Here is an 11,028-nt window from a genome sequence, read left to right as displayed (position 1 = left end):
TAAAACTAATGCCTTTTCAGTGTGTTCTTCCTCCTGGAAAGCTGTCTGCCCCTCACCCATGGGTAAGGTTCTCTACAGGTGGCTCCAGGCTGCTGGAAGAAGCTGTCTGAGAAGCAACATCTTCTAATGTGCTGTAAAGAATTTGGTCTGACCTCGGTGGACAATGTGCGGGACCAGGTGAGGAGGTTTTTTTCCTCATAGCTTGGAGTGAAGAATCTGCAATCCATCCACTGGTGGTATCAGTTTAAAATGCTCTTGTATCCAATTGTTTTTAATCATCACCTCAGCAGTGGGTCAAGGTGAGGATTTTCTTGAGAGCAAACTCAGGTGGGAGAATGCTCAAGGAAGAGGGAAATTCCAGGTGCAAAACTTGTTTATAACCAAGATGGGAATTGGTGCTTTACTAACTTAGGGCTGTGCAGCAAGAGTCAAATCCTACAATTAAAAACTCCCAGAGTTAAATATAGATCTTCAAAGCAGAGAAAAACGAGGTGATATGAGTGAATTTGGTGTTTATAAGGCTTTGCAGAATGCTTCAGGGTGCCATTTGGATTGGTAAATTCCTGTAAATGCTTTAAATCTGTGCCTGGCAAAGCAAAGTGAGCTATTTTAGTAATGCACTTTAAAATATGAGTTTGGAGGTTTTTAGTGCTCTGTGGGGGAGCTGAGCAACAGGGATGTGACTCAGGAGAACATGGGGAAGGTCAGTAGTGGAGACAGAGGGACCCTTCTCCCAGGTCAGTTGAGCACTAGAGCCATTCAGCCTTGGCTCCAAAGCACAAACAGCCCTGAGCTGTGTGACAACAAGGAACACACCTCACCTAAGACCTGTTACTCGAGCCCTGATGAATATTTTCCATTGCACTGTTACTTTACCATGTATTAAGGCAAAAAAATGTGCCTGATGTTTGTGGATACTCAGTCCCCAGATGTTTCAAAGGCTTCTTCTTGCTAATTGTAAATGTTGCCAGTGGAATCCTTCATTTACCTAAATGAGACCTGCATGGCATTTAATTGCATTATTAGCATTACCACTGGCTGGAATTGATACAGCTGGAATTCATGTTTGAGGAAAACTCATCCTCTGTTTGACAGCATCTTTGCTGAAGGTAAATGACAACTTCCCTGTTGAAGCTAACTTCAGCTTTGAGGGGGCAGGTCTGCTTTAGAGCCCTTGTAGGAGTATTGCTAAAGACTTGTGTAATGGCTCTCAGGAAATACCTGTGCTGAGTGAAAACACTCATCAGGAACCTTAACTGGAAATATGTACTGAAAAATCACTGGTTTAAGATCAAGCCTTCTGTTCTAAGTTCAGACAAAAAAAGCAGCTGAGTGAACCTGCTTTCTGGTTGAGATTCGGGTTCATATCTGCCAAAGATACCTTAATGTGGATTCGTTTTCATTCTGCATCAGTTCATTCTCTGTTGCTTTTGACCAATAATGCTGGATGGGTTTGGTAGTAGTTGTAACTCTGTACTCTTACCCAGCAATTAGATGCTGGTGATTTGCTAGAGTGATATTGGTGTTAAGGCTTCCTGTGTGTATGTAAAATGGATGAACCCCTCTGATGCTGAAGGCAGACTACACAGTTTGTGGGCTGATGACTTTTAAAAGAAAAACAAACCCAGCCAACCTGGCTTAGCAGCAGAGAGAGCACCTTTCAATCTGCTTACACAGGCAAGGACATGAGATGCTCTCACACTCAGTACAGCACAGGACTAGGACTGATCCTCCCCTGTCACTGTTCACTGCCTAGAGGGGAGCTCCAGCCCATCCTTGGCATGGAGGAGTTCAAACCCCTAAAGAAAGTGACATTTTGACCAGAATGTTTCCTTAATGATAGGGAGAAGGTGTGTTGTCATTTCTCTTGCATGTGATCAGCTTCTAAATCCAAGTGTTCTCTTGAACTTATATTCTCTTTCCGTGTTGGGTGCAGAGGCAATGGGGGAGGACACACAGCCCAGCAGCTTTTAAGAGCAATAAACTCAATTGTGTTGTTTCATCTCTCAACAAAGAACAGATCTTGGCACTTGCTCAGCTGTGGGAGAGAAGCAGAGAGTCCTGTGTGAGTGGGAATCAGTATCTACAGAATTCCCCTTGCACAGCCCCACGTATGGATCTGCAGAATTAACAGGGGCTGTTGTCAGCCCATCCCTGCAGGGCAACAGTCCAGCAGCCGCGCAGCTGTATGGACCAGAGGCTGCCCTGGCTCTCAAACATGTGAGTGTTCTGCAAGTGTTGCAGTTGCACAGTAAGGACAGTCCCCTCCCTGGTGAGGCAGCTCAAGGGGCTTAAGCAACAAGGAGACTTTCACAGATCTTGCCTGACAAAGGGAAAACCAGGGAGAGGATAAAGATACAGGGAGTCCATTCGCTATTTGAAAGAGATCTGGTCTAATTCTTGTGTCTTCCCATATTCATATGTCCCCTCTTACCACAGTTAAGAACTTGATACTTTCCTTGTCCTGTTTGTCATTGTTGTGGTTTTTTTTTGATGACCAGTAATGTTTCAGTAGCAATTATTTTTGTTGGCCAGTGATCCAGTGTGGATCCAGTGGTTTGGGTTAACTCTGGCAATTCACATGGGTCAGGAATTCTGTTCCTGAAAGGTGGCTGTTCCAGCCCTACCTGCTGTTGGAGAGTCCAGGAAGAGCAGATAGTTCTCCCATGCCTGCTCTTATTGCCTGATAGTCACTTAGTGACTATATGGTCTGTGATTTCAGGGCAAAGATGCTTCTGGGGGTGGCATGACTGGGAGCTGATTGTTAGAGTTTTACTTCTTCAAGGCTTTGGAAAGAGACCCAGCACATATTAATGTTGTAAAATAAAAGCAGAGAAGACCCCCCTAAGTGTCCCGGGAGTGACTCCTGAGTGTTGCCAGCCCTGGAGCACACTTGGAAGAGCTTATGGGAGCAAACAGGCAGCTTTATGGGAATGATCAGTGTCACACAGATAACTCAGGTAACGAAGAGTGGACATGTGCTGACTTTGGATTCTGTATTTCAGGTCCTTAAGGATGATCTTCCTGCATTGTTTTACAGCTCCTGGCTCGTGGGGTCTGAGAGGGAAGGGGCCTCTGGAAGGCATCTTGCAACACTTCTGGGGCTTTGCTGCCAAAACTCCTCAGGGAATTACAGCTCATGGAGAAGAAGGAACAATTGCTGGATTCCTCCTTCATTTCCAACTGCATATTTTATGTGTTAATCCACCCCATAGACTGGCAAGTACCGAAGAAGGGGCCATGGGAGCTGTTGCTGTGCAGGTATGTACAGTGTAGTCAGGGGATGGCCCATAGGGGATGATCTCTGGTGAGTGACACCCAAATCATGTTGCCAGGCTGGCTGGTGAGAAGGTGGCCAGCAGAACAGCAGGCAAGCTTTGGTGAGCACAAAAGGAAACTCCCAAGTCCAAAGGCTTTGCTGAGGCTTGGCACTGACTTGAAGTTGAAAGGCAGGAGTCAGAAGCAGCCCCATGCAAGAACTGTGTGTTTTGAGGACTGTTAGTAAATCCTTAATCTCTGCTAATGATCTATTTGGTGCTGTTTAGTGCTAAGCTTGTGAATCAGAATGCTTAGTGGTGTTAAATCAGAAAGCTCCTTACTTCTTTTCAGCTGGGTTAATAACTGTAATCTCTTTCATGTAAGCAACTCCTTACCTTCCCAAAAACCTTCTTGACTGGCATTAAATATACTTCTGCCCTGTAATTCTCCCTCAATTAACAGAGAGCTGAGGAGTTGGAGCACACATCAGGTCAGCCAAGGGCAGCCACTCAGAGCTCGGGCAGAAGGTGATGCATCCTCCTGGCTCCTTGCCCTTCCCCAGTGTTTGGAGTGTCAGGAACCTTATCCAAAATGGTCACACTTGTCAGTCACCTCTCCTCGGGCTCCCGTTCGGGCTTTATCTGAACCTGCCAGTTCACCTCCTGGTGCTGTTTAATGTGTCCCTTTGGCTGTTCAGGGAGCACTGTGAGGATTTCAGTTTCCATTCTTCCAGTGGAGGGTGGATTTATCAGGAAGCACTTTGTACTTTTTGCTTCATCATTATTCAGCTTGATCTCTGTTCCCTTACCAAAGAGCTGGTCTTGTTTCTAAGATTTCTTGTCTTGGTTAACAACTAAACAGCAGCAGCAACAAAAGGATATGCAGTTTATCATTAAATCTTCCATTCAGGGATCTTCCTTTCATCTCTGTGTTCCCTTACAGTTTCCTACATTTCATGTTTCCTAAGGTGTATTCATTTTGTTGTCTGTATCCTCTTTTTCTCCCTTCATAGCACACAGTTGTTTTAATTGCTGCTGTTATTTCTGCATTTTGCTGGAAGGGTTTCCAGCCAGGCTTGCTTTTTCTGACTGCAGCATCCCTGTTGTGGTTGCAGCTTCTTGATGCTCAATAAACCCTGTACTCCCTGCTTTTGCTCCCATGTTTATCCACATTTCTCCTACTCAATAATTCCATTCATAGAGATGACTTGGGGAAATCGACCTTTTTGAAGTGATAATCTATTTTTGAGTGAACGTAGGAAGAGGCCAAAAGTCTTCAAGCCATCAGTACTGGATGTTTCCCTGCTCTCTCTGCCTTTCCCAGTGCAACCACAAACTGTGAGTGGGATGGGGATGACAGGGACATCATAAATGTTTTGCAGATCTCCCCCTGATTTGACTCCTTGCAGCAGTGGAGATTTTCTCTCCTGGATAATTCAGTTCCCCTCTCGTTATCTAGTACAGCTGATAACGCTGCCTCAAACTGTCAGACCATTCCTGCTCCACTGCCAGAAAGCTTGGAAAAGGTCTAAAGGGAACTGGATAGAATACAATTGCACTTAACTAGCTGACAGCTTTTGATAAGACAGTCCAGACATTGCTCCCTGCTTGATTTGTTTGCCCCTGTAAAGTTTTTTTTCCTTAATTTCTGCTTAATTTTAGGAAGCCAAAGCAGTCCTGGCAGATATGGCCTGGAGGGAAGCTAAAGGAGCAGCTCAGGTGAGAAACTCGGCCCACCTTTGGTGTCCATTGTCCCTCTGGTGCTTGATAAGCGATTCTGGGTGTTGTGAATGGTCACCTGTATTGCTCTGGAAGTGGAAAAGGCAGTTGGGAGGGGGCTACGAGGGAATCTGTTTAGGTGACTGGCAGCAACTGAGGCTGGTGCTGCAGCAGGGCATGTGGTGCCCTGACAGGGCCTCAAACCACCTGGTACCTGCTGATTTGTGCAAGGAAACTCTGAAGCAAATGCTTTGTGTCTGCTCACATAGGTCAAGCAGCCTCCAGCACCTGTCCCAGCCTCCCCCCACCTCGCTGCCCCTTCTCTATATTTACCCAGGGGGAACTTTCCAAGAATGGAAGTGGTAAGATAAAACCCCTGAGGGGCTAAAATTAGCCCCAGCGCCCTGGCCCGTCTCCTCACAGTGGCATTTCAGCTGTGAGCTTGACAGCCTGTGTCGTTCTGGTCACACAGAGCAGAGCTCTGTCCCCAACACAGCACCAGCCTCTCTCTGTCTCTTTCTTGTTTAAACCGAGGGAGAACTCACCATGGGACCACTGCTGCCTCACACAGCCTGGCCATGAGCATCACCCCCCTCCCAAAGGTAAGGCAGCAGCACAGTGGTGCCTAAGCAGCATCAGGCAACTGAGGGTGGCTTGGTAAGCAGTTATAAAAGGGTGACTGTACTCTGTCACCTTTAGCTCCAGTCATAATGTCTTTTTGGGGGGTCTGCAGATGCATGGACAGCTTCCTTCAGCTCCAGAGGTGACAGCTCTGGCTTGGGCTCTTCTGGTTGAGCTCCCCACGTGAATGCTCACCCTGTCAATGTAATGTCCCTTTGGAGATGCTTGTTTGTTCAGGAAATGTTACAGCTCTTGTTTTGCTCTTCCATTCATTAGGAACGTAACTGGGCCTTTGTTCTGAATCAAATCTGCAATAACCCCCCCACTCCATTAGCTACATGAGTAGGGGGTTTCCAGAGCTCCAGAGCTCATTGTCAGCTTGTCTAATTAATAACAGTAGTGTAATAATTGCATGTATTTCTGTATGAATTGTCTGGGCCAGTGTTAACAGGTGAAAGTGCCACAGAGCTTTGCTCTTGCTCTCTGTCATCAAACTGGCTCTGCTTAACCAAAGCACAGAGCTGTGATGGCCTCGTGTGGGGATTCCTCGGGGCTCACACATCTTCCTCTGCTGGTGGATGTGGGACGAGTCTCCTGCCATTGCTTCATTGTTGACAGTGTTGATGGCAGAAAGAGGCTAATTGCTTGGTGCAGCTAGAATCATAGAATGCTGGGGGCTGGAAGGGCCCTGCAGAGCTCCTCCAGCCCAACTCCCTGCTAAAGCAGCTTCCCCTCGCTCAGGGGGCACAGGAACGTGTCCAGGTGGGTTTGGAAACCTCCTGAGGAGCCTCCACACCCTCCCTGGGCAGCCTGGGCCAGGGCTCCCTCACCTCAGCACCAAAGGACTTTCTCGTGTCTGAGTGGAACTGTTTATGTTCCAGCTGATGTCCATTGCCCCTTGTCCTGTCACTGGCCACTAGACACCCACCCTTTAGGTCCTGATAGGTATTGCTGAGGTCCCCCTCAGCCTTCTCTTCTCCAGGCTGAACAGCCCCAGGTCCTGCAGCCTTACCTCCTCACAGAGATGTCCCAGTCCCCTCAGCATCCTCCTGCCCTCCTCCAAGGGAGGATGTGAGATGCTGTTGGGTGAGGCTGAGCTGTGCTGCAGCTGCCTCTCCCCAGGGGAATCCGAGAGGCTGTGGGGCTGGGACATGCTGAGAAATTCCTGAGCCCTTCCCCAGGGCCTTTCCCTGCTGCCCAGGTGTCGGCTGCAGCATCGCATTCCTCTCCCCTGCTGCCACTCAGCCACAGCGAGGCCAGATCCTGCACCAAGCACCTGGCAAATGTGTCGGGGTTTAGCCCCAGCTTGGCTTCCCCTCGCCTGTCTCCCCCCACCCCATCCCTCTGCTATAAACATCCCAGACCCTTCTTGCAACTGCGATCCTCCGGCACGAGTGGGCAGGGGAGGGGAGAGGGTTTGCCAAAGCCAAATGGCAAGAAGGGTGCTGCTGGAAGTGCTTAAACCAGCCACGTTCACTTCATCTCTATTTTGAAATCTAATCCCTTTAACAAGTGGCAGGGTGTAAAAACCTCACCACGCTTCTAAACTGAAATTCCTCCACGTTTTCCATGGGTCCCAAAATACTCAGAAGTGCAGATGCTGGTTAGGCTCCACCAGAAACCTCTGCTGCTGCAGAGCAGGGCTGTGCTTCTCATCCAGCAGCTCCTCCAGAGAAGAGCTGGATGGGGTGGTTTCTGAGGGTTTTGGGAAAATGGATGGCCTCATCCACCAGTGGAGTGCTGATGTCTTGCAAAAGGATGTGGTCACATAGGAGCCTTCCTGAGCTCAAGGTCTGAGTATCCCATGAGTAGTTGCATATCCTTCATCAGTTGAAGGGGAGGTGTCCCATGGATGTGCTACAGCACTGACCACCTCTGTCTTTGCCTTAGCCCTTCACCAGCATGGATTTCCTCACCCATGGTGGCAGGGTGATAAGTGTGTCAGAAGCATCACAAGTTTGTATTGGAGGAGAGGGAAGGTAGGTGGGTGGGTGTGGAGTATCTTCCTTGAATAAAAAGGGGAGCTGCAAAAAAGCTGGGATGGGGGGACTTTATACAGTGGTAGGTAGTGATAGGACAAGGAGTGATGCCTTATACTGAAAGAGGAGAGATTAAATGAGACATCAGGAAGTTGTTCTTCCTTGTGAGGGTGGTGAGGCCCTGGCACAGGCTGCCCAGAGAGGCTGTGGCGGCCCCATCCCTGGCAGTGTTCAAGGGCAGGTTGAATGGGGCTTGGAGCAACCTGGGCTAGCAGAAGGTGTCCCTGTCCATGGCAGAGGGCTGGAACAAGATGAGGTCTGAGGTCTCTTCCACCCCGGACCATTCAATGATTCTATAATAAATTGTGTATTAAAACAAGGACAATAAAAGGACAGTGTTGGTGTTGGAGGGACTGATTCTAACTCCGTGGTGCTGCCATGTTTATTGTCCTGCAGATCTTTGGCTTTGACCTTTTACGATGAAAGCGAGGCATGGGAGACAGACCAAAGATGAGCCTCATGGATATCAATAAAATGTTCTCCATGCTCCAGCCCACTGAAGACGAAGATGACAACGGGGAAAGCGAGGAGCTGAACCGGGCAGTGCTGGAGGACAACCACCAAACCCTGGAGAGCCTCTTGTGCCAAGACAGGTACAAGAAGCTGATCAACCGCAGGAGCGGCTGGGGAGTGCCCAGCACCCCGCTGCGCCTGGCAGCTACCTGGGGCTGCCTCAGGAGCATGAAGGTCCTCCTGGCCCACGGGGCTGAGGTGGACAGCCTGGATGTCAAGGCTCAAACCCCGCTCTTCATGGCAGTCAGCAACGGCCACCAGGAGTGCGTGGAGCTCCTCCTGGACGCGGGGGCCAGTCCCGGCGGCAGCATCTACAACAACTGCTCGCCGCTGCTCATCGCCGCGAGGGACGGTGCCGTGGGCATCCTGCAGCAGCTCCTGGACCACGGTGCAGAGGCCAACGTCCACGCCAGGCTGCCCGAGTGGGCCACCAACTCGGTGGCGTGTTCTGGTCCCCTCTACCTCGCTGCTGTGTACGGGCACCTGGAGTGCTTTAAGCTGCTGTTGCTTTACGGTGCTGACCCCGACTATAACTGCACGGAGGAGACGGTGATCGCCCAGATCAAGGAGCCCAAGACTGTGCTGGAAACCTGCCTGAGGCACGGCTGCAGGAGCGAGTTCATCAAGCTGCTCATTGACTTTGGAGCCAATGTGTACTTGCCCAACGTGGTGTTAGATGAGGCAGCACCCCGCAGCGAGGGCCTGGAGCTGCTGCTGCAGGCGAGAGGTAATCTGTGTGCATGGCCCCATGGCTGGAAATGAGCACTGCTTCTGCTTGTTTGGGTGCAAGTTCCTCCAGATTCCCCTTCCCTTTACCTCTGCTTCCCAGTAGCTGTACCCAGGCTTTCCTATGAGCTTCACTTGCCTTTGCAGCATCACTTGAGTTCATGGGTCTCTCTAATCTGAAACTCTTGATTATTATCACTCATGATGAGTTTTTATTCTCCCCTGTTGATTGCTGTATTTAGTCCAAAAGGAAAAAGTCTCTAATTCTGAACACAGACAGAGAGGGACATCACAAGGTTATGGAGAACAGGTCCACCACTGGTGATTAACTGATGGCCTGGATGCACATGCTACAGCAGGAAACTCCTACAACAAATTGCTGGGATGGAGGGAGGGTGTCCTGGCAGGGTGTGCAACTTGTTTTTTCTTCACTTTTATATAAAACTGTTGGGTTAAAGGTTAAATGGCATCCTGGGGGCATTGAGAAGAGTGTTCTGGGGAGTGTTCGAGGGAGGTTCTACTCCCCCTCTGCTCTGCCTTGGTGAGGCCTCATCTGGAGTCCTGTGTCCAGTTCTGGGCTCCCCAGCTCAAGAGGGACGGGGAACTGCTGGAGAGAGGCCAGTGCAGGGCCACCAAGATGATCAGGGGACTGGAGCATCTTATAAGGAAAGGCTGTGGGAACTGGGACTGTTCAGCTTGGAGAAGAGAAGGCTGAGAGGGAACCTCAGCAACACCTACAAGTCCCTAAAGGGTGGGTGTGAGCAGGATGGGGTGACACGTTTTTCTGTAGTACCCAGAGACAGCACAAGGGGTGATGGACATCAGCTGGAACATAAATGGTTCCACTGGAACACAAGGGGAAACTCCTTTGGTGCTGAGGTGAGGGAGCCCTGGCCCAGGCTGCCCAGGGAGAGTGTGGAGGCTCCTTCTCAGGAGGTTTCCAAACCCACCTGTGCCCCCTGAGCAAGGGGAAGCTGCTTTAGCAGGGGGTTGGGCTGGAGGAGCTCTGCAGGGCCCTTCCAGCCCCCACCATTCTATGATTCTATAGAAGGCTGCTTTTTGCTGTTCCTCTGCTGCTCACCTTTGGCTCTCCTTTAGTGTCTAAGTCCAGGAAAAATGCACTTATTTCCTTATGGTGGTGGGAGGCTCCCCCTCTCCCCCAGCTCCTGTGCTGCAAAGCTCATGGCTGAAAATGCAGTGTAAGCAGCCCTAGGAAAGACCTTTTGTTTTCATCTATCAAAATCTATTTGCTTAGGACGGTGCCTGGGTTGGAGGGGAGCAGGGTTATGTCTCTTGAAGGCAACCATGTCATTTCTCTTTCCTCTCCTTATGCAGCTCAGCCCCAGTCCTTGATGTCTCAGTCCAGGCTGGCCATGAGGCGTCTCCTGAAGCAGGCTGCTGGCCCACAGGCCCTGGGCAAGCTGGAGCTGCCACCGGTCCTGGCCAGCTACCTCCAACACCAGCCCCACCACCAGCGCCTCCTGCCCCGGACCAGGGTCCAGCACCCCAATTAAAAGCCACTTGGACATCCTGGGCTGTGAAGCTGTGATTGCAAAGCAATTTTTGCCTATGATGCATCTCCAAAATGGTGCCTGTGTGAAAAGGTGGTGAGGGAAAGGGGGCAGAAACCAGGAACCCTCAGCTCCTGCTGTGTGTTAGGGTGAGGGTGCAGTGGGATCTGATTTAGCTGTGTTTGGTTTTAAACCCTCTTTACTGGAGGATTTTATCTACTTGATACTGGTTGGAGAAGGGGTTGGGAAAACACATGGAGAGCAGAGGCTGCTCTTACCCCCTCCCCTCACGGGGAAGAAGTGAGGCACAATGTGACTTCATGCCTGGGGCTTTCTGTGTTGGTGCAAAGCCCTGTTCTCCCAGGCAGTGGGGCAGGGGCTCAGAGAAGCAGGCAGAGGCTGGAGCCAGCTGCTCTCTTATCTCCCTTCCCCATCTGTTTGTCTTCCTCACCTCAAGAGCCATTCCTGCCATGGCTGAGGGCTTGTGAGATCAGGCACTTGTGGTTCTTCTAAATTAAACGTGTTGCTACTCATCTTATTGAACTCTCCTGACCTGTTTGGTGAAATGTCCTTCAATGGGAAGAGCCTGACATCAGCCACAGGCTGCAGCCAGGGGTTCCAGGCTGAGCCTGGAGTGGGCCA

The 11,028-nt window shown here is 50.1% G+C and overlaps 2 protein-coding genes across 4 annotated transcripts in view; both read left to right on the top strand.

Moving 5' to 3' along the window:
- Window positions 1-189, top strand: part of MTMR8 (myotubularin related protein 8) — a 25,490-nt gene extending 25,301 nt beyond the window's left edge. The window contains exon 15 of the transcript XR_009819682.1: window positions 21-189. The gene's annotated coding sequence lies outside the window, so the exon portion shown is untranslated. The remainder of the gene's footprint in view (window positions 1-20) is intronic.
- ASB12 (ankyrin repeat and SOCS box containing 12) lies at window positions 156-10,868 on the top strand. Of its 3 annotated transcripts, XM_062006914.1 has the most exons (5): window positions 156-177; window positions 3,006-3,261; window positions 4,920-4,976; window positions 8,033-8,876; window positions 10,211-10,868. In XM_062006914.1, the coding sequence occupies exons 4-5, from the start codon at window positions 8,069-8,071 to the stop codon at window positions 10,387-10,389; spliced, it is 987 nt and encodes a 328-aa protein (XP_061862898.1). In that variant the 5' UTR covers window positions 156-177; window positions 3,006-3,261; window positions 4,920-4,976; window positions 8,033-8,068; the 3' UTR covers window positions 10,390-10,868. The 3 variants fall into 3 exon arrangements, with proteins under 3 accessions (XP_061862898.1, XP_061862900.1, XP_061862899.1); XM_062006916.1 differs by lacking the exons at window positions 156-177; window positions 3,006-3,261 and adding an exon at window positions 4,543-4,595; XM_062006915.1 differs by lacking the exons at window positions 156-177; window positions 3,006-3,261; window positions 4,920-4,976 and adding an exon at window positions 5,412-5,578.
- The last annotated feature ends 160 nt before the right edge of the window (window positions 10,869-11,028 follow it).

The sequence above is a fragment of the Colius striatus genome, chromosome 13, assembly GCF_028858725.1.
Source record: "Colius striatus isolate bColStr4 chromosome 13, bColStr4.1.hap1, whole genome shotgun sequence".
Lineage (NCBI taxonomy): Eukaryota > Metazoa > Chordata > Aves > Coliiformes > Coliidae > Colius > Colius striatus.
This window is presented reverse-complemented; position numbering and strand designations above follow the sequence as displayed.

Bases quoted from the DNA above. Each gene is read 5' to 3' on its own strand.
- ASB12 (XM_062006914.1), top strand. From the start codon at position 8,069: ATGGGAGACAGACCAAAGATGAGCCTCATGGATATCAATAAAATGTTC. The intron at 8,877-10,210 runs GTAATCTGTGTG...CTCCTTATGCAG, and splicing joins GCTGCTGCTGCAGGCGAGAG to CTCAGCCCCAGTCCTTGATG.